General features: G+C 41.8%; 1 protein-coding gene across 2 annotated transcripts in view; it reads right to left on the bottom strand.

Moving 5' to 3' along the window:
• Positions 1–5781: 5781 nt before the first annotated feature.
• The window catches only part of LDAH (lipid droplet associated hydrolase), a 112065-nt gene continuing 90318 nt past the window's right edge, over positions 5782–27528 (bottom strand). For both annotated transcript variants that reach the window (XM_059842952.1, XM_059842953.1), the window contains 2 exons: positions 21282–21364; positions 5782–8923 (listed from right to left, as the gene is read on the bottom strand). In XM_059842952.1, coding sequence (XP_059698935.1) covers positions 8732–8923; positions 21282–21364 — 275 coding nt within the window. In that variant the 3' untranslated portion in view covers positions 5782–8731. The remainder of the gene's footprint in view (positions 8924–21281; positions 21365–27528) is intronic.

A 27528-nucleotide genomic window follows, 5' to 3' on the forward strand; every position in this document is an offset into this window, starting at 1 on the left:
TGCTGAGTTCTGAAATCCAAGTGCCTTCTCTTTTGTCTGTGCTGGGGCAGCAGGGCCATGTGCCAGGGAGGAAAATCCAAAAACCCTCTCTGGGGCAATGGCAGTGAGAGCCTGGGTATTGCACCGAGGCTGTCACCCGAAATGGGGCTGTGTGCCACTGAGTGTGACAGATGATCAGAGCAAGGGGCTGTCTCATGGACCTGGCTATCTCATGGCCATGGACCATGGGCAGTTCCATCAAATCACTTCCTGTGTCCCCTGTCCTGCGTGCAGCTGGAGTTGTGGGGTGAGTTTTTCTCTCTTCACATCGTGGTCTGGGTAGGTGAGGGGATGGGAAAACCTGTGTGGGAAAAAGCAAAGTCTTTGAGAGCAGAGTGACTCAGCTTTGAGAGCAGTGTGGCTCTGCTCATGACCAGCAGATGCTGTGTGTCCCACTCATGATCCTCAGAGCAGCTCCCTTGGCCTCAGGGATCCCTTTATGTGGGGTCAGAATGGAGATGCAGGGTGGCAGGAGCAGAGTGTAGCAGTGTCCCCACTGTGGGAGTGTGTCCTCCATGAAAACACAGTGAGGAAAGGAGCTGGGGAGTACCTGTTCTCTGGGTGGGGTGCTGCTGATGGTCAGAGCCTGTGAATTTGTGTGGGAGGGGGAGAGTTTTTTGTCTTTCCTATCTTTGAATTAATGGCTGGTAAAAGAGCAAGATGTTCCACCAGGCTGGTGTGTGTGACACCTTCAATTTTGTCATAAGCTGGGGTATGTCTTCCAATGTAAAACCAGCTGCATTCAGTCCTTCTAAGCTCTTGTTCCTAGCACAACGTGTTGTAAGGTACATAGAGGTGCAAAGATGTCTCTGAAAATCACTTTATGTCCTACCAGACAGTGATCTGGGCCTTCAGAAAATGACAAAAAATTTGGAATTTGTGCTGGTGTAGCCTACTGATCAAGGAGCCCACCCTACATCTTAGAGGATGTTTTGCATCTTTGCTCCTCCAGACATAAATATCCCTGTGTCTGCTTTTCACTTTTCCTGACTGCAGTACTCAAACAGCCCCTGAATTTTCCATGTTGGAGAGGAGCCTGATACAGGTGGTGGTGGGAAGGAGCACTGGCAGGCTGATGGATGCACCATGTTTGACTCTTGCTCAGTGGATGGACTAGGGTGGGAAGCTTGGGCAGCAGAGCATTTGCATGGAGCTGGTATGGAAAAATCTTAAACCAAAGGCTGATCCATCCCCAGTCATTCCATGGATGAAACCAGAACTCCACACATTTTCAATGTTTTTTCAGCAGGTTTTGCTCTCCATTTTTCTGTCATCACCACTTAATAGTTCAGTCATACATTTTGTGAGCTCATTTTTCTGCTTTGATACTTGTGCTCATGCTTTGGATGGGGAGTGTGGAGAATTGCTGTGGTGTTTGGGGCGGAGGAGGGTGAGGAAGGGAAGGCTGAGGCTCAGCAGCAGGAGGATGTGGTGCAGTCAGTCCCCCTTTGGGCAGGGGACAGAGAGGGGACAGGTCTGGCAGGGTTGAAGCTGGTGGGAGGAGGGGATCTGCTCACAATGGGTCACACACTCAAGTGCCTTTCTGGTGGAACGTGGGAGTGTTTGGGTCTCTCCTCCCTTTCTCTTTGCCACAATGCCAACCTGTGCTGGTGCCACCCTGGTCTCCATCATCAGAGGAATGAGAACCAGAGGCTGGGCCAAGCCTCCCTGGGAGCTGTGGCATTGGTCTGTTTTTGGAGAGATGGCAGCATTCCCTGTGGTGTTACATTCATTTCCTCCATCCTGCCTTGGTGAAGAGGGGGAGCAGAACAGTAGGAAATAAACAGGAGGCAAAGTTTAGGGCTGCTTTGCTCCCAAGCTGTTCATCACAGGGAGCTGTGTGCCAGGAACTACTGAGCACCAAGGGGCTCCCAGGAGCTCAGCCAGCAGCAGCAGTGTGGAACAGCATCCACAGGCCAGGAAAAGGGATGGTCACACAGGGATGGGCCAGGCTTTGGTCCTTGAAGGTGCCAGACTTAAGTTGCTGTGTAGGAAGTGATCAGCTGGGATGGAGCATTTCATAGGAGCAGCTCATCCTGTCCTTGCCCAGGGAGGGGGGTGAGCATCCTGCCTACATCCATCCCACCTGCTGTGAGTGATGAGCCTTTAAAGAAAGGTCTGAGTTCCTGAGGTGCTGAAGGTCCAGAGCTCCCACACTTCAGCTTCACTGAAGCCACGTTTGTGGCTTTGCAAATGGAGCTCCCACAGCCTGAGGAGCAGGCAGGGGCTGTGCCCACCTGGAGTCACCAGCTCCGTCTTGCTCTGCAGCTCCCACTGGAAAAGCTGGTGGAGATGCTGCTCAAAGGAAATGGACACTCATCTGTGCAGCACAGACCTGCTCTGCTCCTGCTGCTCCCTGTCTCAGATGAAGCAGGAAGCAATGCTGATCCAGTTTGCCCAGTCCCTTTGTATCCCATCACTGTTCTCTGTTTCTGGAGTCAAGTCAACATGTTCTGGAGTTCCTCTGACAAAACCTCTCTGCTGGTCAGTCATGGTTTTATTTATATGTTCTTTTCTTTGATTAGAAAGGAAAATATCAAAAAAATTAAAAAGTTTCCAATAGCTGTATTTCTAGTAGTTATAATTCTTGAAGCAATACTCGTATCCCTGTGTGTGCCTCTGAACTATCCATGTATTTGTGCAGCTTTTTCAGGTCTGGGTGTGTGAAATATCTCTAAAGAAGATAGCTCTGTACGTGATGGTGTAAATGCATTGTTTGTATGTATCTAAAGTTTAAATAGATTGTACATATGGGATTGTAAATGAACTGTAAACAGCAATCTATATTTTCTTGAATATATTATATAGCAGTATATATTTGTTAAATAAATATTCTTGTATACTCTTCAATAACCTTTTTAATATTTTGTACAGATAAGTTTATTAAATATTTTATTGATAAATAGACCTCTGCAAGATTTTCTTTTGATGACTTGTGCTTGTGTCCTAAAGCCAGATGTCAAGAGCAGCCTTTGTAAACCCCCTTTATTCCCAGGGCGACCTAAGGCGTTAAACCAAAAATGAAATACCCATTCATTTTAAACTGCCTTCCAGGGAAGCCACAGGTATTTTCCAATAAATAAAGTCATAGAACAGTGAGTGTTTGTGATGGATTTATCATCAAATGTACATCCTTTTTCTTCCCTGTGTTTCTGAGTAGTGTTCACCTGCCGTGATGAGAAGCCATCCAGCTCCAGCCAGCCAGACAGGATTCCCTCCATTGACTCCATCAGCCTGGACAAGAGAAGGCTCCATGGAGACCTCGTTGTGGCCTTCAGTGCTTAAAGGGGGGCTTGTTAAAAAGTGGGAGAGCAAGTTTTTACCTAGGCAGATAGTGATAGGACAAGGGGGAATGGTTTTACACTAAAAGAGGAGAGATCTAGATTGGATATTAGCAGGAAATTCCTTCCTGTCAGGGTGGTGAAGCACTGGAACAGGTTGCCCAGAGATGCTGTGGATGCCCCATCCCTGTTCAAGGACAGGCTGGACTGAGACTGAGGTGCTTTAGCAGCTGCTCCTGCAATGGACATCCCCCAGGTGCCTTGGAGACAGAGAGTGAAGGCAAAAAGGATTGTGACTCTCTCCGACATCCCTAAGCACACAGTACTGTGAACAGGCAGATGTGGAGTAAGGCACATTTTGGAGGCATGGAAGGCATCAGGTATGTGTTTTAGACATAGCAAAGCAAACTGAGCTTTCAAGACCCAGAAGAAACGTGGAGAACTGAACTGGAGTGAGGCATGGTCATTTCTATTCCCAGTGCACACTGAGTGACTCACCAAGCAGGACCCACCTTTTGGTCAGTGTTCTGCATCCCCACATCCCCATTTTATGGTGACACTGGCCAAAGAGGAGATCTTTTGGTAAAGGTTCCCTGGGCAGGGAGGCAGGATGGCATTTTGCCCCTAGTCCACTCTGTGAGCAGTTTTACAGCCATGTGCTGTTGTAACAAGCTACTTTCAACAGAGCAGTGAAGGGTGAGCAAATGGTTGTGCACCACGTCTTCACTGAAACCAGTGGGAGTGGTGGGGTTTGTGTTCAGTGGTTTTCACTCCACAGCACTGCAGACTACTCAAGTGATTGACAACATAAACTAGGCAGTTTGTAACTGAAGAGAAATCAAAGGCACAGCAAGGACAGAGGAGATGTCCAAGGTCAAACATGAATACAATAGAAGAAAATGCATAGCATTGGTAAAACATGATCTGAACTGGGGCTGAACCACTCTGGATACTTAAAATCCCATGGGTTTATTTTGTGGGCAAAAATACAAGTTCTTTCCTATAATCACCAATGATGTGCCGTACCCCTTTCATGATGAGAGCATGTTAGGACATCAAAACATTTATGTTCTGAAAATGGCATTCCTGCGTCCTACAAGTTAGATCAGAACAGTGGAATACTTTCCAAATTTTAAGGGTGCTGGTTAGGGAAGAGGAGTAGATGAGTCCTGGCATTTGGAAAGCCTGTTTTTCCTAATCCTAAATTATCTCATCCCATGGATTCCTTCTCAGTGTATAAAGCACAGTAATTCCAAGTCTGGGGGCTTTGTTGAAGATGTTCACAAAGGGGGAGAGCAGGAGGCCCCCCTCATTTCCTCCTTCAGTGGGAATTGCTTCAAACAGGACGGAAAAGATCTCTGAGTGTCTGACTGGCAACCCTGCAGTCAGGCACAGTCAGTCAGATGTTTAAAAAACACCTGTATTTTATTAGCTGCTGCAAACTACTTTCTGCAACACAACTATTCTCCTGCAAGCACATTCATTCCTGCAATGGGCAAAACCCAGGCCTTTTACTATCAGCTCAAGTACTCTGAAAGAGTTTTTAATGAAATCCCTCCCTGCCTGTCCCCTCTGAGCACGAGTGCCAGCCTGTTCCATAATTTCTGCGTGATGCTACCAAGAGCAGCGATCGCTCCTGGCAGCTGCTCGTGCTGGTACTGCTGGGTTTGCTGCTTGTGCTCAACCCCCATCAGCTGTTCCAGAAATATATGCTGTTCTAATAGTTCCTGGTCACTCAAAAACGCTCTCTGGATCCTTATTTTGTACATGTGCCAGGAAAGAGAACATTTGCCTGCAAGTGAAGAGACTCAGAAACTTATTGTAGTTGGGAGTCTAAGCATGACCTGTGACACAGAGTAAAACAAATCTCTTGGGTCTAGTGAGTTTGTCCAAACCCAGTAATAGTTTGAGTGACTTTCAAATGATAACACTGAACATCTTGTTGAAAGTCGCTGGCAATTAGCTAGACCAAAGAAAGGGACGGGGGGTGGATGCACACACAAACCCATTTTCTGTAAAATAAATACATAAATGACCTCAGCTGCAGAGAAGAGATTATCTGCTGTGGCTCATGTATGCAATCTGTCTCTGTGAGTCAAGAATCTGGTGTTTAGCTTGGAGTCCAACTCCAAATTCTTCACCATAAACACTGGGCAAGCACTCATCCAGCTTCCTGAAGGGACAAGCCTCACTGATCCACACACTCTATAGCTCATTCAGAGCAGCAAACATGGAGCTGGAAGCAGCAAGGGGAAACTGATTGATTATTTTGGAGAGACTCTGCATAAAAATGCTTAAGCGAGTCAGGTGCCTACCACCCACGGATCTTCTGTGCACTTGGCAGATGTCTGCATTGCATGTGAAATTTGGGGTCTGGAAAGTATTTTTGTAGATTTTGTATGCATGAAGTAATAAAGGAGCTGAACTAGAACTAAACAAGTTACCAAAACAAAGAATCAAGTTACATTTTACCATAAATTTCTTTATTTTTGTCATTGGAGTCGTGTACTTTTATTAAAAGGTATCGATCTAGCAAAACACTTGCACATGAGCCGAAGTCACTGCACTAGCAGGGTTACTCGTGTGGTGAGAATCAAGCACAGATGTGAACGACAGTGAGTAGGTGCTACAGCTTACAGTCAATATATTTGTGATAGGTTTTCCAAGAATTCTTAAATAGTCTAAAATAGGCAAAACCACACTGTGTTTTCATGGTAAATTGGCACATTTGGATCACAAGCACTTTGACACTCTTTGCCTGGGGTGACAATGAACACCATGGGCTTCTGAGGAGCTGGATTCTCACTGTGTGGGATCTGCTCCTCTCAGGAAATACAGCTGTGGAAGTAGGCCTGTGTGTTTTAGCAATGAATAGAGTAGCAAATTTTCAGATCTTTGCCTTACAGTAACAGCTTCTAGGCAGAAAGTAGCAATTGAATCAATATGGTTTTTATTTTTAATACTAGAGAAAATTCTTTTAAGAAAATTGTAAGGCATTCTTCTGCAGTAGATCTGGTCATCAGTGACCAGATCTAATCTCAGTTTAGGTCTTAATGCAGTTAGGATTTAGTAGAATGGATTAACTTTTGTATAAAAGGCATACACAAGTCAAGTACAAGTATTGCTAAATTAATTCCTCATACAAAGTATACGCATAATGCACTGTAAACAACTGCTTCTCATAGGTGCTTCAGTTTCCAGGCTGTAGTAGTTGCTTGTCATCTTTGGTTAATGCAAGAATCTGTCTGGTCTCAGGAGATCCACTACAACAGCTGAACTCCCACAAGCTATGTCTTTGTCCATTCCCTGACTCCACATACTTCGAAGAACAAACGTTTTGTTCAACCAGACCAATGTGCAAACCAAACCAACCAAGTGAGCTGTGGTTTTTATGCTGCTGACATACAGACAGGTGCACATGTACATGTGTGTGTACATTAATGTATCTCCACCTACATGCACGTCCTCCCGGCTCTGCCCCAGGGAGCACCTCAGCCAGCAGAGGCAGGGAGCATCTGCCACAAGGCCATCCAGCTGGGATGATCCCAGCACCTGGGGGCTATCACACAGACACAACTATGGATTTCTGCAGGGAGCACAAGGATTGTTTTGATCATGACTGAATATGGACCTGTAAAGACAGAAAGTCCCGTGACTCCCCAGTAAGCAGAATCAGTTGCATGGGCATAAGTCTCCTCACTTTGAACGTGTCTGGTTCCTCCCCACGCTGCTGAAACTGTGCTCCCAACATTTCTGCCCCACTCATCATGGCCATTTCATTAGGTGGCAGTGTAATTGGAAAATCCACTGGCTAGTCTCAAAACCTAAACCAGTTTCTGATACAGAGAAGGTCACTTAAATCCAGTGTCAGTCTGCAGGTTTGAAAACTAGTCCCAAATATCCAGGAACTGAACTCTATTACAAGTTGCTCTAAATATTAGTGAAAGGTTCAAGGGGGGTTTAGAGAGCATATAAGTGTATAATTGTGTGAGAAAACAAAGCAATTAATTGATCTTTCTGCATCACAGAGAACATTCTCCAATACCATTCTCACATGTATCAAAACTGGTAATAAATCATGTAAGTTAGATACTCAGTGCATCATCTAAATTCATCTTTCTGCAAGGGCAGGACCTCCCCTGACCACTCTGTAGTGTTTTGCTTATTTATAAATGTCTTTATGAACTCCACAGGGAGACTATTTCACAGGTTCATGGCTAGAAAGCTTTTCCTGATTACACTTGGCTCTGTTCCCCTTACTTGCAATATTTTCATTTCTAGCTATTCCCTGCAACTTCTTTTGTTATCACAACTGGTAGGAAGTTTTTTTCTTTTTTTTTCCTATCTGTAAAGGAAAGGGTTCACCAAATGTGAAGAACAGGCAACCTGTCAGCACCATGCAAGGGGTCTGGTTCTCAACAGTAACGTTCATGCCATGTCATGGGTGCAGCCATGGCACAGTAACAGATGTTTTCTGATGGTGAATGTACCTAATTTGTGGCTTGGCAGAAAATTTCATACTTCAGTCCTTAGAGCAAAGAACTGAAATTTAGACATGCATCAAAAGTGGTTCAATTCTTTAAAGTTGCTGAGCAAGCACTGTTCTCATGGACTTCATTAGGAGAGCTAGGCCACCTAGAAGTTGTTATACATGGATTCTGCAATCCATTTTAACTTTTAAATGCTGGCATTTTTGACCAGTGTACTTTCCCTTCTCTAAAGTCAACTGAAAAATGAAACACTTGGCCATGTTCCAGGTAAGAGATCCTTATGTATTCCCTTGCTGAGCAGCCACAGATACCTTACAGCATTTCTAATACCCTGCGGAGTCGTGGCAGTGCCCCAAACCCGTGGTGAGACTTGGAGAAACTGCACACCTGATCTCCACATCTTCCCTGAACCCATCCCAAACTCAGCCTGACCACTGACCCCCTCTGACCCAGAGGAGACAACATCAGGGCTGTCCAGGGCCCTGGGCTGGTCTGGCTGCCATGACCTGGCTTACACAGAGGGGTGAGACACGAGGAGAGGACCAGACCTTTCACAGCATAGCAGGACCCATTGCCAGGACCCAGCCACATCCTGACACGTCCAGCAGAGAGTGGGGTGGTAGCAGCTCAGGCACAGTTGTGTCAGCATTGTCTAGAGCGCCAGCAGACAGTAAATATTCCACCCATTGCCAAGTCTTCCAGAGTCCTGAAGACTCAGGATGAAACTATATAAGCACTGAGTCAATAAAACTATACTTTGGACCAGCCAGTCTCTCTTTAACTTTCTCTAAAACATCTCAATAGAAAACAAGCCATAAACTATAGTAAACAGAAAAAAAATAAGACAGACTCTCTCACAAAAAAAATTTACACATTCACAAAATAATTACACCATTTTCTTGTTGATCACTGAATTAGTGTTTATAATTTGGTCAGATCATCCTGTAGCCAGTCTGTGATCATGGCAGCCATCTCCTTGCTGGCATCGAGCACGAAGGCGTGGCGGAGCCCCTTCTCACAGAGCCGAATGTCCCCGTCGGGAAAATCCATTTTGATCTCGTCGTAGTAGTGCTGTGGACACCAGCTGTCTCCAGTTCCATAGTAAAAAATCAGCTAGGAAGGAAAGCATATCAAATAATCAGTGTGGAATGTTACTGATGGAGCAACCAATACGATAGTTTGGAAATAAGTAAGGCATCAAATCCTGAGATACACTGTGAGGAACAGCAGACTGGTACTTCTTGGTTGTTTCCAGGTCTGCAGGTATGATGAAGACAATTAAATGCTCTGCAACTCAGTTTCCTCACCTGCAAAACTGTGGAACACAATATAAGTTAAACTCTGAAAACAGAAAACTGCAGATGAAAGCCTGGCTGACTTAGTGAATTTCTTATTATGGCTGAAAACATCGAGTTGTCCATGGAGTTCACCCCAAGCAGCCCAGCTGTTGTGTTTCCTATAGCTGTTAGCAGTTTTCTGTGTTAGCTTTCCAGCTATTTAAAAAAAGCAATGACCAGGCACATCTTCACCTACATTACATTGCTCAAATCCCCATCCAACCTGACCTTAAATGTTTTCAGGGCTGGGCCATCTACCACCTCTCTGGGCAACCTGTGCCAGTGTCTCACCACCCTCATTGTGAAAACACTTCCTCCTGATAGCTAGTCTGAACTGATCCTCTTTCAGTTTAAAACTACTGCCCCCTGTCCTATTGCAAAAGGCCTTGCTAAAAATTTTCTCACATTCTTGATTTTCTTACAGGCCCCTTTCGGTACTGGAAGGTGCTCTAAAGTCTCCTGGAGACTCCCCTTCTCCAGGCTGAACTGTCCCAATTCTCTATCTTACCCTTGTGAAGTGCTGCCCGTGTGGAGTGCAGGCACCTCCCAGAGACCAACAAACAACTTTCTTCTGGGTTGGAACATGGAACTAAAATTCTGCCAAAGTCCATTTTGTTTCAATCTTGCCCAAATAACCTTGGCTCATGGCATACATGAAGCAGGTGCTACCTGCCCTACAGCCCACCTAAACACGAAAGTTGTAAATTCCAGTTAAATACCATCTTCAGGGAAGTGACTTTTCTCTCTCTTAGAAGCAGTGAATGTCACGTTGTCCCCAAGTCATTGTTTCTCCTCATTTTCATCTCAACTTTGCCTGCTACAGCTATGCTTTACAATTTCTACAAAGTATAAGAGGGGAACGTAGTTTTCTGGGAGACAGTAAAAACCTATGGATTTCAGATTGTACAAGAACAAGATTAATGGGGAGCACTCTTCATACTAAAATGTTTGAATGCAGGTACCAGAAGGATGCTGATTGCTCAACACATCACACACAGCTTGGCCCAATTCCATTATTCACATTTGTTTCATATTTCATTTCTGTACTTCAGTGAATAATTGAGCAATGCTAACATAAATTAGGGGACAAGAAGTTTTCCTTTCATCACAAATATCTTCAGTTCCATCATTTTTGTAGCCATGTGGAATATAAATAAATGGACCCACAGGGGTAGAGGTGGGCTAAGAGCCCAGACTGCATTTCACAAACTATTACAAGGTTTTGTCTAACTCACTTTTCTCTTGCTGAAGTTTGCCCAAATACTGTACTATTGGCTGTATCCAAAATACAGTATCTCAGTTGCACAGACACCAACCCCAGTTATACTTCTATTTATGTGCAAAACATAGAACATAAACCATCCCATGTTAACAAACATTATTGGTTTCCTTTGTCACTCGCTACTTGCTGAATACAAGGTGTGTGTTGTTCGCTCTAGCAGAAAATTTCTTTTGATTTTGCCTTCAATTCATCAATCACAAGATATCACACTAGCAAAAGTTCTTCAGAAAAGCCAAGGTAAAATGTCAAGATGCATTCAAGCCTTTTGGAAGCAAAACATCTGACCAAATTATGTTTAATCCTGGGCTCCATTACCAAGATACAGAAATAAAGATTATGAAAGTGAGGGGGGAAAAAAAAGCAATGGAGCAACTCCAATTTAATGGAGTAGTCCTTGAAATGGTTAGATTTTTTTGAAAGGCAAGTCTCAGAGACTCATCACATGATCATTTAGAAAAAGATGAAAAGCCATTTACACTTACAAAGGTGGATAAAATACTTGGCTTAGTCTGCATGGGCTATAAAATGGGCTGTTCTCCAGGTAGGGTTGTAAACTTGAGAACTCGCAGATTTGAAAATGCCTAAATAGAAGATTTATGTGCATTCTTAGCTTGCCTCTGGTATATTTGCATTACAGTTTAATCTTTCACTGCATGATCCAAAGGATCCTTGATTCACTCAATCCACTGACAGGATGATGTTCAGCTGATGAGCTGCTATTTGATAGTATTTTTCATTTTAAATTCCGTGTGCGGTCTGAGGATTCATTTACTACATATTTCATGGTTTACAGACAGGATTTATTTTCTTTATGCTCTGCATTCCTCTGGCATGCACTACTACAGGATTCACATGCTCACATTTATTAATTTAGTTTTGCAACACCTTAGTGGCAATTTTTATCTTCATTTTGCAGGTGGGGAGCACAGAAATTAATGTCAAACTACATTTATTAATATGAAAGCATGTAGTGTAGAGTGAAACACCTTGAGCTGGTTTTCCAGCTTATGCAGCCTTACACAGTACTGACTGTCCTCAAAGGACAGCACTCCTGGACTGCTTTTGCAGGTGTTCTGAAACACTGTTTATCTGTCTGTAATACACATTTCAAGGTCATAAATGAGATATTCAGAAAAATGAGAACAAACTGCGACTATCTATGACAAATACTGATGACTTCACCAAGAGCCTAGTCTCTTCACAGTTCACGTGCCTTTAACATCAACTTACTCACTTTCATTTCAATAGGCATTTTACCCCTTCTGCCACAGATGAGGTTGTACATCCTTCTGTCTCCTCCTTTACACAGCTATTTAGGTTAATGAAAGAAGAAAAAGGAAAAGGGATGTTTTAATGAAAGATCAGCACTGCATACTTACACAAAAGGTGTCTGAATTGAGGTCAGTGCTCCCCAGCTGTGAAATGCTTGGTAATGCAACTGGTTTTAGCAGAACTTGTGTGTACAGTCTGCTGGGCTTCGAGGAGGTAAACCAAACCCCAGGTATTTCACATGTGGCACCTACAAGTACTGCCAACAGTGTCAACACCTCTAGATTTGCTGCTTTAGGCCTCTGTTCCTTAAGGTCCTGGTGTAATTGAAAGAAGCAGAACTGTCAGCTTCTGGCCAGAGGAGCATGGGACACCTTCCTGCTGGTGTCACACTGGAGGCATCCAGCACAGAAATTGATGATTTAGTTTGAAAATCTATGGTGTGTTTTTGAAGCAAATGTCCAGTTTGTCCATATTTACCATACTTTGGTTACCATACTTTGGACCACATGGAGTCCTTCCAACTGAAACTAAAGCAAAGCTGCTCTTCAGGATCACACTTAAAAAGCTCCAGTCACCAATGGACATTCAGTCAACTGTTGGCCAAAATAACAACCCTCTCAAGTACCTCCAGGTACCTCAGGACCAGGAACACCAGGTCCTCTCTACTTACTATCCATCTCTACAAATTCTCTTATGTTGTTCTGCTTCTGTTCTTAAGGCAAACATAGTAAATGGCATCTGCCGAGAACAAGAACAATAAGATTTTGGAAATTTAGGTTCCATTCCAAGCAGAAAAGGGCAGAACTTTTACCAACTACTGGTCTTGTTGCCCAGTCATTTGCTCAATCTTTACAGGTATGACTTCTTGAGACCCTTTCTGGTCTCAAGACTGTCCTACACCCCCTTTGGTTCTTTATTTCAGTTTTATTCTCCATATCTCATTATTTCCAATTCCAGCTACCTCTGCTTCCATTCTAGTCTGCCATTCTTGCCCTGCAAAGTCCAGATTTCAGTCTCCTGGGTCCTCTATCTCATTTTGAGTCCCAACTCCAACCCTAGTTGTTTTTTCTAGAGCCCCTACTCCCAGCACTGTTCCTCAAGCACCTCTCAGAGTAGCAGTTGTTCCTGTCAGCAGGACTTGGTTCAGTTGAGCATAAAACCATCTATGTACAGGTCACTGTAGTGTGGTGTTTGCACGTGTACCAGGCACCCCAATTTCCATCACACATTCAGGAAAGATGGCCTTCCTTGGGTAGTTCCAATCCACCACCTCCTATGGCACCAGAAGCTTTCCTTTGGCCAAACAAACAGAACCTTTGGTTCTTCCTGCCTCCTCCTCCTCCTCTCTGTTTACTGCTCCCTCACTAGTTACCTCTTTACTAGCTCAGCATGTGTCTCCTCTTCACTGGAATGAGAAGCATCCCTCTCCAAGCTCGGAACTGCCACCATGAGAAAATAATTCATTTTCCCCGAGCTTTATTTGTAGACATTGTAGAATCCTTTGGATTGAAATAAAACCAGTCAAGGTAGGACAGACACCTGTGTCATACATGCAACTAAGTAAGGTTTGGGTCTGTTATAACCAACTAAGAACAGTTTTTAAACAGAAAATTTGGGGAACTTGATTTGATGCTGCAGTTATTTTGCCTGCTTATTTCACGTGCAGGTGTTGGTGTGTGCACTCTGTCCATGTGCCCATGCCTGCACATGAAAAACTTTAACAGAAGTGGTTTTTAATTTCAAATTCTTCCTTATTACTGGATTATGAGAAAGAGCAAGACTTCAACCAAGGTGTAAATTTTCAGTGATCCAGATGTTGGCACAGGGCCTAGGAAACCTGACAGCTACTTGACTGTCATTTATGAGATTGACCATCTCCTTTTGAATGACAACATGAATCTGCTCTTTGCCTGTGTCACACACAGACATGAAATACACAGACTTTAAAATGTCACCCTCTTTCCTAATACATTTAAGCAGCACAATTTTAGATATATTTAAATAAAAGTTTCCAGAATCCATCTTCCCATCTTAATTTTAACATCAGGAGCTTTGCTATTGCAGCAGGCAGGCAGGAATAATTAACAAACCATGTGTAACCAGAGGCACATGGGATCTCCATTAGTGTAGGGAACACTGGCATGCACTACATGGCCTGCATGGATCTGTAAAATGCATATTTTCCTGTGGCTGGTGGATGGCTGTAAAGACATCCTGAGTCAGCACAACCACTGCACCAGCAATGGAAAGCTGCTGCCAATCTAAGCATTCAGAAATGATGAGTCAGACCCCCAAAATAATTAGACTAGCTTAAAAATAAACAGATTTGCAAAACAATAAATAGGAAGTTTTTTCTGGTTTTGCTGTGGGCTTAAACATTCCAATATTTGCATCTTTTTAAACTTTTCTGCCATAAGGGTGAGAGGATTATCTTTTATTCTTTTTCAATATTGAATGGTGAGACTTCCAGGTATTCCTGACTCAGAAGGGAAATGGCACCTACCACTGGACATGACAAGACTTTATGATTCCTGATGCAATAGCCTGCTTGCTATGAGTGACTAAAACATGCCCTCCTTCAGGATCTGCTGATCCTGAAGGCACAGTGAAGAGGACGTTGGCTGTCTTTGCCAGCCATTTCAATGCTGCATTTGAAATAGTTATGCAATTTCTAAACTCCAAGTAGCTTTAAAATAACAGCAGTATTCTTAGATGATGATTTATCATTAAATGGCTCAGAAGTATTTTCAGCCTTAGCTTCTGTAAAATAAAACACAAGTCCAAATAGTGCTCTGTCAGCCTCATACCCTGTAATATGGTATTTGTACTCTGACACTGCACAATGATGGCAGCTGCTAAGTAAACATCAGAAGAATCTGAGATTTGTATCAACAGGATGTTTACATTTTAAAGAGTTTCTAAGAAAATAATAAAGATTTCCTGCAGTTGACTCCACTGGCACTTGTCATAGTGTGTATGACAGTTCACAGAAAGTGAATTACAGAGAGATTTCTTTTCTGCCTCTTCTGTAACTGTCAAAGACCAGCCCTGAAAAAAAATCAAAAAAGTTCAAACTTATTAATTGATTTTTTTCTATTTCTCTGGAATTTGGTACATGGTATAACAACTTTAAGATCTTATTACATGGGGAGGCACCACTGCAGCTGATAGCCAAGAGTGAAGGACTGATCTCTGTGGATATAAAGGAGGGGCACAAATGCAATAGCAGGACTGCCCCAGTGTCCTTGCTGAAATCCTTGTCTCTGATACATTCACATTTTATCAGTATTACTCCCACATGCATTCACTGGCTGCTCCAGCAGCTTCTCTCTGGGTGACATCTCTCAACAGTAACCAGTTTCATTTGTTCTTGGATGAAAACTAGTTTAAAAGGCATTATCCCAGAATTAATTTTAGTTTCAACCCAGGTTTATAGAAAATTACTTAGCTCCTCTGCAATTATGAAAGTGTCTCCACCTTATCCTGCCAAAAGAACAGGGGAACAGACTGGTTTGGGACATACTTTTTTAAGATTTGCTTCAGTTGTACTTCGGCTTCTGGGAATTCAAAATGCTGGCACTGCCTTACGAAGCCCTAAATGCTTTGGGATATGGCTCTCTGAGGTACCATCTCTTTCCCTCATGATGCTGCCATGGTTGAGATCAGCCAGTTTGATGGTAAGGTCCTGGGGAACTTGCTTCTCAGCTTGTTTTACCAGAACTGGGTTTTCTCAGCTTTCCAAGGGCAGTGTGAAACCAAATGTTGGGATTGTTTGGAGAAAAGGCAGTTGACAATCTGGGGTCCTGATGCTCTTTTACTGCACCTGTAGGACTTGCAGTGAAGGTGTAATGGGTAGTTCCTTGTGCAGAGTTTATTTAACATAATGGTGGTCAGTGCTGTTAAGCCAGCATAAATAAAAAACAAAACCAGCTTCCCTGTCTGGAAAGGAGGTGAAGAAATATTTTACTATCAGAAAAATTAGGATTCAATCTCTTAGATAGGGCCTGATGTAGTGGCTATTTAGCATGGGATTCCAGGTGTGTGAGGGCTCTCCCCAGTGTCAAGTATTCTCACAGTTTTCTTGCTTTATCAATGTTGAGACTTGGTACATCAACAAAGGGAAAACTCTGCTGCAGTTTATTATCAACACTACTGGCTGCTCTGCACAAAGACCCATGAGATCAACAGAGACCACTTTTATTTCCACTTTCTCACAGATAATGATGGGTCAAACTCAACGCAAAATAAAACTGTGCTTTTAAAAAGGATGCACAGGATTTATCAACAAATCAGGATGATTAACTTATTTATATTATCTATGTTACTTTTAAAGACTTAAAAGCATTTTGAGGGTATATATTTAGATGTGTCAGGAACATGAACATTTCAGAAGTCAAGTCTGTATAAATACCAAAATAAAAACAAACAGACCTGAAACCCTTATTTAAGCAATACTACTGCTGGGACAGATTCTTCCAACTGTATTTACTGCAAACAGTTTTTCCTTTTGAGTGTCAGCCTGACACAGTCTACATTCAGTAGGACTTAATGTAAGTCAAATGTCTCTTGCAACAGCAGGATCAGAATCTGGCTGTAAAAGGCAATGCTCCCCAGTGGGGTGCACAGTGGGAACTAAGAAATAAAGGGGTAGTAAGGAGTTGAAGGTAACTTTTAAATATTCTTCAGAAGGCTGGGGAAATACTGCTATCTTTGCTCATTGTGTGCAGCACACACCTTATACCCACCCCAAAAATTTTGGAAATTCTTGTCATCACTTCTTTACTAGAATACCACACAGCACAAATTATGGTAACAGGCACTCAGTTACAGAGTAAATGAAACATCACAGCTAAGTATATAGTGGTACACTGACTTTTTAAAATGCTCACTGGGATCCTTTTCCTCCAAGGAGAGAAGCTGCTGATCCCTGATTAGGCATTCTGGACACTTCAAAGAAAAGCTTGTTCTTGTGGTTAAATGACACAGGCACCAAAATCCCCAAGCAGATGTGCAAATTCCCTGGCTTCAACTCTGCACCTCCAGGGAGTGCAAGCCAAAAAGGATGTGAGACCAGCCAAAAAAAGAGGTGTTCTTGGCTACAGAGAACACTTTGCACCTATTCAGAAGGAGTCTTTGGAAGGTTTTTCACAAATGTAGGCAAGCACCTCACTCAGGCTGTAGGCAGGCAAAGTATTTGTAACATTCTTTTAAGCATGTATCTTCAGATCATGCTCCTGTCACTGGGAATCACAACTAACCCACATGGACATCTACAGAGACTCCAACAAAAAGACTAGGCAACATCAAAACAGTTGCTTCAGGGGTCAAAATAGTTCTTGGTTGCTTAGTTTAACACAATTTCTCTAGCAAGGACAATTTTGCAAACGAAAAGCCTAGCACTTCTCTGTGGAAAGGAAATACTTAGTTCTTCAGCCTTTACTCCAAATCCCTGCATGTCACTGTTTAGTTGATAGTTTTGGAGAACATATTATCTATGGCATCATTGGTGTGATATAAACTTGCACTGCTTTAAATTCTAAATACACCATTGGAATAAGCACAAAGTAGTAAACATAGACTTCATTAATTCAATTTTTTCAAAACTGTACTTCTTCCCCACTTAATCATCTATAAGGTCTATAAGCCACCTACACTATAAACGTCCACAGTTTGAGTGAAAATAGGTTAATATGTCAATAAATTTCCAGTTTGTAACTTTCATCTTTGCATCTCTACTTCAGATGTTTCCTGTCTTTTTCCTTATGCAATCAATGCAACTGCTACATCAGACCACTGGCAAAAAACTCAATGAACATATAAATGTTTTTGGATAAACATGCCAATCAAAAGAATCCTGATTTGCAGTTGGATGAGATGATTTATGATCTTAAAAAATTATGAACCACTACAAAAGTTCACTGATTCAAGAACTCCTGAAGCCTGTGGAAGCTCTTCAATGGATTTAAAAGGGCTCTGGAGCAGATCCTACATTTCAAAATAGGACTATTGTGTATTACACATGGACCAATGAACCAGATATATCTCTCAATAAATACAAAATCTGAGTGGTGATTATTTTAAGAGAATTTCCTCTGTAAGCACCTCATTTTACCCTTTCATGCAATTATCTTCTTGATTTATATAAGGTTATATTTATTATAACAGGTTTATATGCTTAGAAAAAAAGTCAATAAGGCTAAGTCTTAAAAGAGAGCAATGAGCAGGGCATGATGCAAACTTAAAAAGCTAAGTTCTGTAGAGAACCTCTGTAAGGAAATATCATTGTCCATTCCAGGCATGCTAGTGAATGCCCAATACATCCATTTCCCTCTGCCTTTTAAATTGTTTTAATTTGGTTTGTAAAAGCTTCATGATGCCTAGTGCTGATTCATCTTCTAAGAACATGGAATTACACCCACTTCCTTTTGTGCAGGAATTACAATAAACTTCCTCTTGTTCAGTAGTATCTTTGCCTCCAGCTTCTGTTAGGAAAGGGAGTTGGTGTTATTACAGTGAAAGAACATAGGTAGCTGAGCTTAGACATGATCAGCTAATAATTAACCTCCAGATGTGAGGAAATCTTTTATCAGTATCCCTTACCTTATTTGTTTGGATTTTCTGGTTTATCACAACCCCCCATGTCACTGCAATATGAAGCTCAAATTCCTGTACATCCACGTACTGCTGGATCTGGACAAACAGTTTTACACAATATTTTAAGGTTCTACCATATATTACTTCATTAGAAGACAGGTCTCCATCCTCCTCATACAGTTCCACTGCTATTTAATGTGCACAAGTCCTGACTTTAAAAGAGTTTAAGTGAAAAACCTCACTTAATTATCCAAACAATATTCCAGCTCCCATCCTTTCAACATAAATCCTAGCAATTAACTTTGTTAGACTAAGAATCTGCAGTCTGGTGATAAAATTTCTCCTGCTCCCTAGCTAGTATTAATTACAGTTAAACCTGGACATGGAAAGATTGGAATAATTTTGTGTCTCTTTCAGATCACAGAATGCAAATAAGATCCAGAAATAACTTTTCTATTCCACAGCAGCTGGCAAAGTCAGGTGTTAAGATTGGCTTTTACCATATGATCACAGTGACTATTAAACAGTACAAATTTTTTGAAGTAACAGCTTGCCAGTTCTATAGCAACTTGGACTATAGTTCCTGTTTTTATAAACTTCCAACCTTTATAAGTTAAGCCCATTTTTGTTGTCAATACTCTTCAAATTTAACATGATGCCAACTGAAAATTTTTCCCTTAATTCTTACATTCCCAGAAATTACTAGAAGATGAAAAAAGAGAAGGGTTTAGCTTCACTTTTAAACCTGCTTTTTCTTCAGTTAGGTAACTCTTACAAGCTTTTTGTTTTCTTGAGTGTGTTTGCCACACATGTATGAGGTCACAGAAGAATCAATAAAAGAAAGTTAACACAGGTTTAAAACAGCCCCTGCCTGCCAAGGCCATGCTTAGATTGACAGAGTCAACAAAAGCACAGATGGAGCAGACTAGGACACCTGCAAGCTTTACTGTTAGCTATGGGCCTTCATTCAGTACAAGAAATCAGAGTTTTCACCTGATCGACAGCCTGAAGTCACTGGAGCTGCAGCTGACTGTCACCACCACTGTCCCACCCAACAAAGCATTCCTGCTTGACTTCAAGCACATGTGCTTGTGATTGACATTTCCTCGAGTCCTGCTCGAGGAGTTCTGCTCCTGCACTCCTCACTTGGTACCCTGGCCAACACAGGGACCTGCAGTCCCACCCTTCAGGGCACTGACAGCCCTCACCAGCCCTGCCTGGCCCCAGCCCACACTTCCTGCCCAGGGCTCCAGGGTCTCCAGCTCTGTCCTTCTTTAGTCTCAGCCTCCCAAGCTACACTGTGCAGTGACTGCAGCCCAGGCCCTGTGTCCCAGACCAACATCAGATCTACACTGTACACAGCCTGACACTGGGATGGCTCCCACCTTGCAGCTTCCATTCTACCATGCCTTTGGTAATCCCTCCTGGATAGACTTTGGACCCACATTGTAGCCTTGTCTCCACTCCTGTCTCTGCCCCTGTCCCCTTTTGCTCCTGACTGGATTCTCTGGAGGGATGCTGGACCTGTTACATTGCTTTGCCTTGTCTGGAACAGTAAATAGAGCCTGCTCCTGTGCTCTGCTCAGGTGCTGTGGGACTGCATCCTGCTTGGAGAGGGCACTGCCTGTGTGGGGTCAGCCTTGGCCCACGTTTCAGGGAACAGGCAGACCCTGCAGCTCCCTGACACTTGGAGGAGTGATTCAGTCAATAAAATCAACCATACTCCTTGAATTCACTGGGCTTTGGACCAACCCATGGTAAGTTTTTTTTAAGAAAATGGGAGTATTTGCAGTCTGCAAAATGAGCCCTTCAGTCTCTTCACTGAGATTCCCCACAAAGTGCAGAACTTTGAGTGCTCTGCAACAAAAAAGAGAAGGCCCAGACATGTCAGGTACAGTGCAGGGATTCCCTGTTAATGTGTGCTACTTCAACCCCTTTAAAATATGAATATACCTTTTGAAGTGCAGAGAAGGCAAATGGGTTAACTAAAAAAGAAATATTTTCAGCCACAAAAAGAAAGACTGTTTTATGAAATGAACTTTATACCATTTCTATTTAAAAAGCAGAGTAATTTTACAGAGATTTAGGACCTCTGTCCTAGAAAACTCCATTCTCTGAGGAAAATCTTTTCCAGTGCAAACTGCTAGGATTACTCTTCCAGAAAAGAGAGGCATGATACAGAAAAATGTAGACAAGGAACACAGTAGAATATGTTACCCTGATTATCTACTTTCACAGGGGCTATCACAATAAAAGTTTATTAAATGTGACAGTTTTCTGGCTCATAACCCATCTGGAATTGTCTGACCATGGTCACCCTATTAAATTATCTCAGCCTCCAAAACATGGTGACCACAGGGTGACCACATCAGAACTGCAATTAGAAGGTGCCAACCCTTGAACCGTGTCTGGGAAAATGTGACTGGTCCAGATAATAACTTTACAGAATCTCTTTCAATAAATCCATACAGACAAGAAATCTCAGTGTGAGAAACGTCCCTGAAATGAATTAATTCACCTGTAGAGCAGTAGCTCCAGCCTCTGAGGAATTTCTCTTAAGTTACAGTCCAATGGGGTGAAATGGTGGAGCCATTGCTGACTCTTCTCTGTTCCATTCTGAGGCCATGGAAGATTGAGCCTGCAGAATCCCGTGATAATAACTGACACCCCACCTGTGTGATCAGAACCCAGGTAACTACAGGCCCCACTGGGAACCACATCTCATGCCCAGCCAGAACAGAAACTGCTTCTCCTCCAGCAAGGAAAACAAACCAGATGGGTTGGTACATCTGATAATGATGAATGCTACATCTACCAAGGTGTGGATCAACACATTTTAAGAATCAGTGATCCCTTTAATGGAATGACACTCACAAAAAAAGCAGAATCAAGCCTGCTGAAATTCTGGTTTTGCATAAATGTAACTGGGTGTAACATCTCCACATGTATGTGGGCTTCCTTTGAAAACTGAGGATTAAACAGTTACCTTCTTTAAATTTTGCTTTATGGTTGTACTGTCTCTCTCCACCACCTTCATCATTTCTTGGCTTGCCATGTACAAGATGTTGGCTGCAGAAAAAGAAACAGGGAATAATGTAAAAACACAGCAAAATTGTTAGAAAGAACAATACAGACACAACTCTGCAAAAAAGCAGAGCAACTAGAGCAGTCATCAGCTTGACAATCCCATGGTAAAGAATGCCACTGACAGGAAGAGAAGAGCTTATCTCACCTAAACAAATGATTAAAAAGGCATACAGACTGAATTAACTCACCTTCTATTAATTAATTTCATAATTAATGGAAAGGGAAAGGATTTTTTGATTGTAACTCTATCCATCTATCCTACAGACTTCTAGATCAGCCCATGGTGATGACTCTCTCTCCTGACCAGAGAAAGAATTTAATGACTAGCTTGCACTATGAGCTTTTAGAAAGGTAAAGAATTTTCGAGAAAATCTCCCATGAAGGGTTTTCAAGACATTTAAATACAAAACATACATTACAAGGCATTATTGATCAGTAGATGATTAAATTATTGACATATCATTATGCAAGTCATTCAATCATTCAACACAAAAAATAAAAAAAACCAATGGCAACTACAAATATGTGATTGTCCTTAATAAAACTGACGGCCGTGTCCAGTCAAGACTGGACTGGACACCAAATGTCTAAGCCTTAGCTCTATGGAATGTAAAGTACTAAAAATAGCTTAGTGCTATTTTTGATGCACTTGTTTTGAGTTGATCTGCAAGATACTGTCTCAGAGACATAAATGACTGAGTCTAACATTTGGACACCTAATTAATTTTATGAAGTCTTGAGTTCAGGTATGTGTCTTATATGTTAGACAGCAACTAAGCTCTTCTGAAAAGTGGGCTGGTTTTTCTGGATGCCTAAGTATTCACCAATTTAAACATCCTGACACAGAAGGAACACACTGTCCACCTAGCCTGATTTCTCATACAACAGAACCTACAGAAGCTCAACATACAGTCCAAAGTCTGGCTTTGAACAAGCACTGCAGATTATGAATTCTGCTGCTAGAAAACACCTTGTATTCAACTGCAGAATCAGGAGTTGCTCCATACATTATGTTTCCAGAATATGAGAAGATCTTCAAAGGGTGTTTTAATAAGGGCTACCCATTTCTGTCATCATCATGCTGTACTGAAGAAATGTGAAACTAGCTAAAGAATTAGCACTTTAAACTCTTTTTTGGACCAGTTAGCTTACTGGGCTAATAAAATGGCCAAGCCTCTCCTGACCTCTGATCACAGAGACATTCATAACCCATATATGGGACCAAATGACAATATTTTACTTTCTCACCAGTTGTAAAACCAACGTGGTTAAATTATCCAAAAACATTTCAATTTCTAGGTCTCAGAATAACTGAAAGTATTTTAAGATACTAAATCTTCTCCTGAAAAAGAGGAGAAAATGGAAAGACTCTGATAATTAAAAAAATCCAAACCAATGAAGTTTTGTGCACGAGTAGTTAACGACAGTGCTGGATCTGATGCTGCTTTGAGACAGGAGTAAAACATCCTCACACTGTGGGACAGGGGAGGAAGTGGCAATCACACAGTTCTTTGGTGGTGACCAAAACATGGAGTTGGTTGAATTCCAGCAGTGCTCTAAGGAAACAGACTGCCACTGGAGAGACGAGTGATGCCATTGGAGATCAAATGTTAATAGAAAAGCCAGTGCTCTCAAATGAATTAAAAAAATCCTAGAAAGTAATATTTACTTCTGAGCCAGCCAAAGCAGATGAAATTCAGTTATAGGCCTGCAGAGCTCTGCCTTCTTCAATTAAACCTTGAATGCAGCTCGTGCAAGTTCTTCCTTTCCTTGACAAGATTGAAGGGTCGTCATATACAATCCAACAAATCTGCTGGTCCCACCCTACTCTGCTGGGAAAAGGGGTCTCTGTGCAGTTTCACTTCTAGCAACCCAGCCATCCAATCCTGTGGTGCAGCTGGCAAATCTGTGCATCAACAGCATTGCTGAGTTCATATCCTGACACTGGTTGTTGTCCTCTCAATTCAGGTCCAAACTGATGAATTATACACCTTGTTTTCAGAAGGATGTACATCTTCAAATGCATCTTCAAAAATCATCCAGGAAAAACTTAAACAAGAGATTGGAAAGACAATTGGAACAAGTCCAGAGGAGAGTCACTAAACTGCCCACAGGGCTGGCTGGAACACCTCTCCTGTGAGGACAGGTTGAGAGAGTTGGGGCTGTTCAGCCTGGATGAGAGAAGGATTTGGGCAAGATTTATAGCACTTTCCAGTATCCAAAGGGGCTGCAACAGAGACAGGGAAGGAATTCTCACAAGGGCATGGAGTAATAGGACAAGGGGAAATGGCCTTAAGATCAAAGATGGCAGGTTTAGATTGGATATTAGGAAGAAATTCTTTACTGTGAGGATGGTGAGGCACTGGCACAGGTTGCTTCAGAAGCTCTGGATGCCCCAGCCCTGGAAGTGTTCAAGGCCAGGTTGGATGGGGCTTTGAACAACCAAGTCTAGTGAAAGGTGTCCCTACCCATGGCAGGGAAGTTGAACTGGATGATCTTTAAGGTCCTTTCCAATCCAAGCCACTCAGTAAGTCCACAATGAGGAATTCCATAGGTATGTAATTAATTTCTGATTGAGTTCTGTTTCTAATGTGGTAACTCTATGACTTAGTGCTCAGAACTATTACCTATAACTGAAGCTGTTTGCCAAAAGCCCTGCTCTGTGTCAGAGGCAGGATGTGGAGAGCAGCCCTTGCTACTTTAAGTACTGGTGATTCAGGTGACCAAGGTGGCTCCCTGGATTTAGAGGATTTCACAAAGCACTAAGTGCAATAGCCTGGATTTGGCAGGGTATCTGTGGCAAAAGCACTTGTACCAAACACCATGTTTGGCGCCAGTATGTCAAGACTTCTACTTTCCAGCCCAGAATGCAGTTCTTGTTAGCAGGCCACAGCAGACAGCACACAGGCAGTCAGAGCTGCTGCGTTACCCTGCAGTACCTGCAGTGGATGGAGGCCAGGGATGACAACACCAGTGGCCCTCAGGGCAGAACCTGACAGATTCAACACTACTGGGACGCTCCACCCCCAGTTCAGTCATCCAGTGGGAACAGAAGTACTGTCCTGCTCCCCTTCTCCCATCTTCCTGGTTCCTCTGTCCTACCTCCTGTTCTTGGTGCACTCTGCTCATACTTCTGGGTAGCTTGTGTGGTTTTTCAGTAAATAATAAGAATTGAAGTGAAATTCACACATGTAGTAAGTCGAGATTAGTCACAGAGATACTAAAAGTAAAACTGTAAGACAGCAAAGGCAGTAAGGGCAGTACTTCAAAAGGAAATGTCTCTGAAGGTTTGGGTTCTGTGCAAGAAAGGGAACCAGGAAGGCAGGATTAAGCTAAACCGGATGAACAGCAAGGTTCAAGAGTCTATTTCAACCAAACAGGAATCCTTCAAATTTTGGAAACATGATCCTAGGGGAACCAATAAACAGGAACTTAAACTTCAGCAGACGTTAAGTAAGAGGAAATTGCAAAGAGCAGAAGTAGGTTTCCAAGAACAAACATTAAAGGATTTAAAAATAAACAATAAAATATTCCTTAGGTATATCAGAAACAAGAGGCCTACAACAGAATTGTATAGGCTAAGGGAGCAGCTAAAGAGGATAATGATGCTGTTTGGAAGATAAATGACTTTCCTTTATGGTATCCAACTTTCTTGTTCAATACCTTCAGGAGGTTTTTGCTCTCTATATTCTTTTTCTGGTGAAAAAGAATATAGAGAGCAAATACAATTTCTCTTCGAGTAGTGAGATATCGAGAAGTAACAACAGTGGGGAGGGAACACAGGATATATTTAAGGTTTGAAAGAACTCTAAATGGAGAATTGCTGAGTTAATAATAATCTTGCTACACAAGATTATGTCCTATGTCTTTAGGAGTAGAAAAAACTATCTAATTGCTACTGATTTTACAAAGGAAAATAGGGTTTTACTGATCTTTAAATTCTGATGTATGAATAACTTGATGACAAAACTTACAGGTCTTTAAAAAACTCACATATGACACAACAAACTTTGACTAGAATTAAACATCTATAAAATGAAAGGCTGTAATATGATAAGGAGTTTGGAAACAAATAAAAAAATAGGCTTAGATAATCTGGTCTTCATAACAATAAAGAAGGTCTAGAGTCATCACAATTTTAAAAATAATAAATTTATAATAACAAAATGTAAATAAGTCCTAATAAATTAATACAATTTGAAATTTTGTTTTAAAATCTCTAAATAATTACTGAACACACCTGGCAAATTAATCATTTCTACTATGGATTAAATCACTTCTCAAGATGACTCTATTTTTACTGATAAAACCTTTGGATCTTAATCTGAATTAAATTACTAAATTGAGGTGGAATGAATCCTGGCCAAAGATTCTAGTCCAGGTCAATATTAAAAACAAATGGGTACCTGATTTCTTAATGATCTGGTAAACAGATAAGTCCTTTATTGACAGCATTTACACAGGACATGATGTTAGTCAGGTAGTGAGGAACAGGCGGTGAGAATGAGACAGATTCGATGAGAACAGAGAAAAAAAAAATCAATGCACTAATGAAGTTCAAATCAAAGAAATCAGGATACATGCAAAAAAAACCCAGAGTATTTTTTCCATTACAAGCTTATAATCAATGCAAAGAACATAACAGGAATCCAGAGATCCTCTAGATGACTGGTGTTCACTATCCACATTTACTCTAAAGTCCAATCAGACCATATACCAAGTTTCTTAAACAGTAGGAGGAGGAGGATGATGCAGAATTCTGCAGTATCACTACAGAAATCACATCATGTGACCACACCTGAAGAACCATTTATTCTGTATGCTGACAGCCACAACCCCTGAGGGACACTGCAAAACTGAGAATGGTGGGGAAAACAATCAAAGAAATGCAATTAAAGATCTGTTGCCATCACGTTCGTGATATTTCACGACACACTGGTTTCCCCTCTCTTAGAGCACAAAACATTTAAATACAAAACAATAAAAGGAAATACTTTTTAATGTCATATGCAATTAATTATGAACCTTGCTGCCACAGGAAACTGATCTGCATCATATTTGACACATTCACTATAAGTGTGGTGCCCTTAGCTCCTCTAATTGTAAACACAGTTAGAAAATTAATTTTAGGGCAAATCTCTACAAAGGCCAGATACCTTATAGTTACATCAACCTCACCTTTTAGATACCATTCTCTACATCTGCTACTCTTCTTTCTGTGGATATGACCAGTGGCTCATCTCTCTCTTGAATTTTACTGATGCAGAATTTCAGCTCATGCCAGTGAATCTCCCTCTCTTCAACAGCAGAGCTGCAGCTCTTTCAGCGCTTGTACCTCTTCATATGTATGAGAATCATGCCTCATTTTACAACATGTTAACCCACATGAACTTCTGACACACAATATTCCCATTATATTTTCTTGTGGAACTATTCCTTAACCAGTAATTTACCACCCTTGTAAGAAATTTACACACAGAACAACTCGGCTCTCTGAGGAATGACAGCATTCCCCTCTCCTTGCCCCCCAGCACTTGTCTTAGCTTGTGAAGGTCACTTTGATCCTGTCCCTCTCCAGCACATCTGCAGCCTGTTCAAGAATGGTGCTTTCTGTAACCTCAGCAAACACACACACTGTGTTCTGCTGGTCACATAGGGAACAGCTACCAAATACTAAAGGTATGAAGATAAGATTGTCACAAAATCCTACTAGATACATCTTTCCAGTTTCAAAATCTTCCTGAATCCCATTTTCCAGGCAGTCATACATCTGTCTAGTAGGTGCTGTCAGGTATGTCATATTTCCCAAACTTCGTTAGAACATAATGGGAGACACTGTAAACATTTTTTTAAAGTCAAAATAACCTAAATCCACTGCTTCCCTCTAATTCACATTACTGTAAGATGTTTAATGTCTGGGGAAAGCTATATTTAAAGCTATACCATTATAAAGCAGGAACAGTAACCTTCTCTCTGGCTGCTATGGAATGTCAATCTGGGCTTCTTCAAAAAAGCTATTTTTCTCAAAAGCTAAGTCACAAGTTCAGGGAGAAATCTCTCTGCTATTTCCTGATACTATACTCTGCTAACCTTGGCATTTTTTGAATATTTAGTTCTTTCCTTTTCAAAAAAACTTGTTCTGTTTC

The sequence above is a fragment of the Haemorhous mexicanus genome, chromosome 3 (assembly GCF_027477595.1).
Source record: "Haemorhous mexicanus isolate bHaeMex1 chromosome 3, bHaeMex1.pri, whole genome shotgun sequence".
In the NCBI taxonomy this organism is placed as follows: Eukaryota; Metazoa; Chordata; class Aves; order Passeriformes; family Fringillidae; genus Haemorhous; species Haemorhous mexicanus.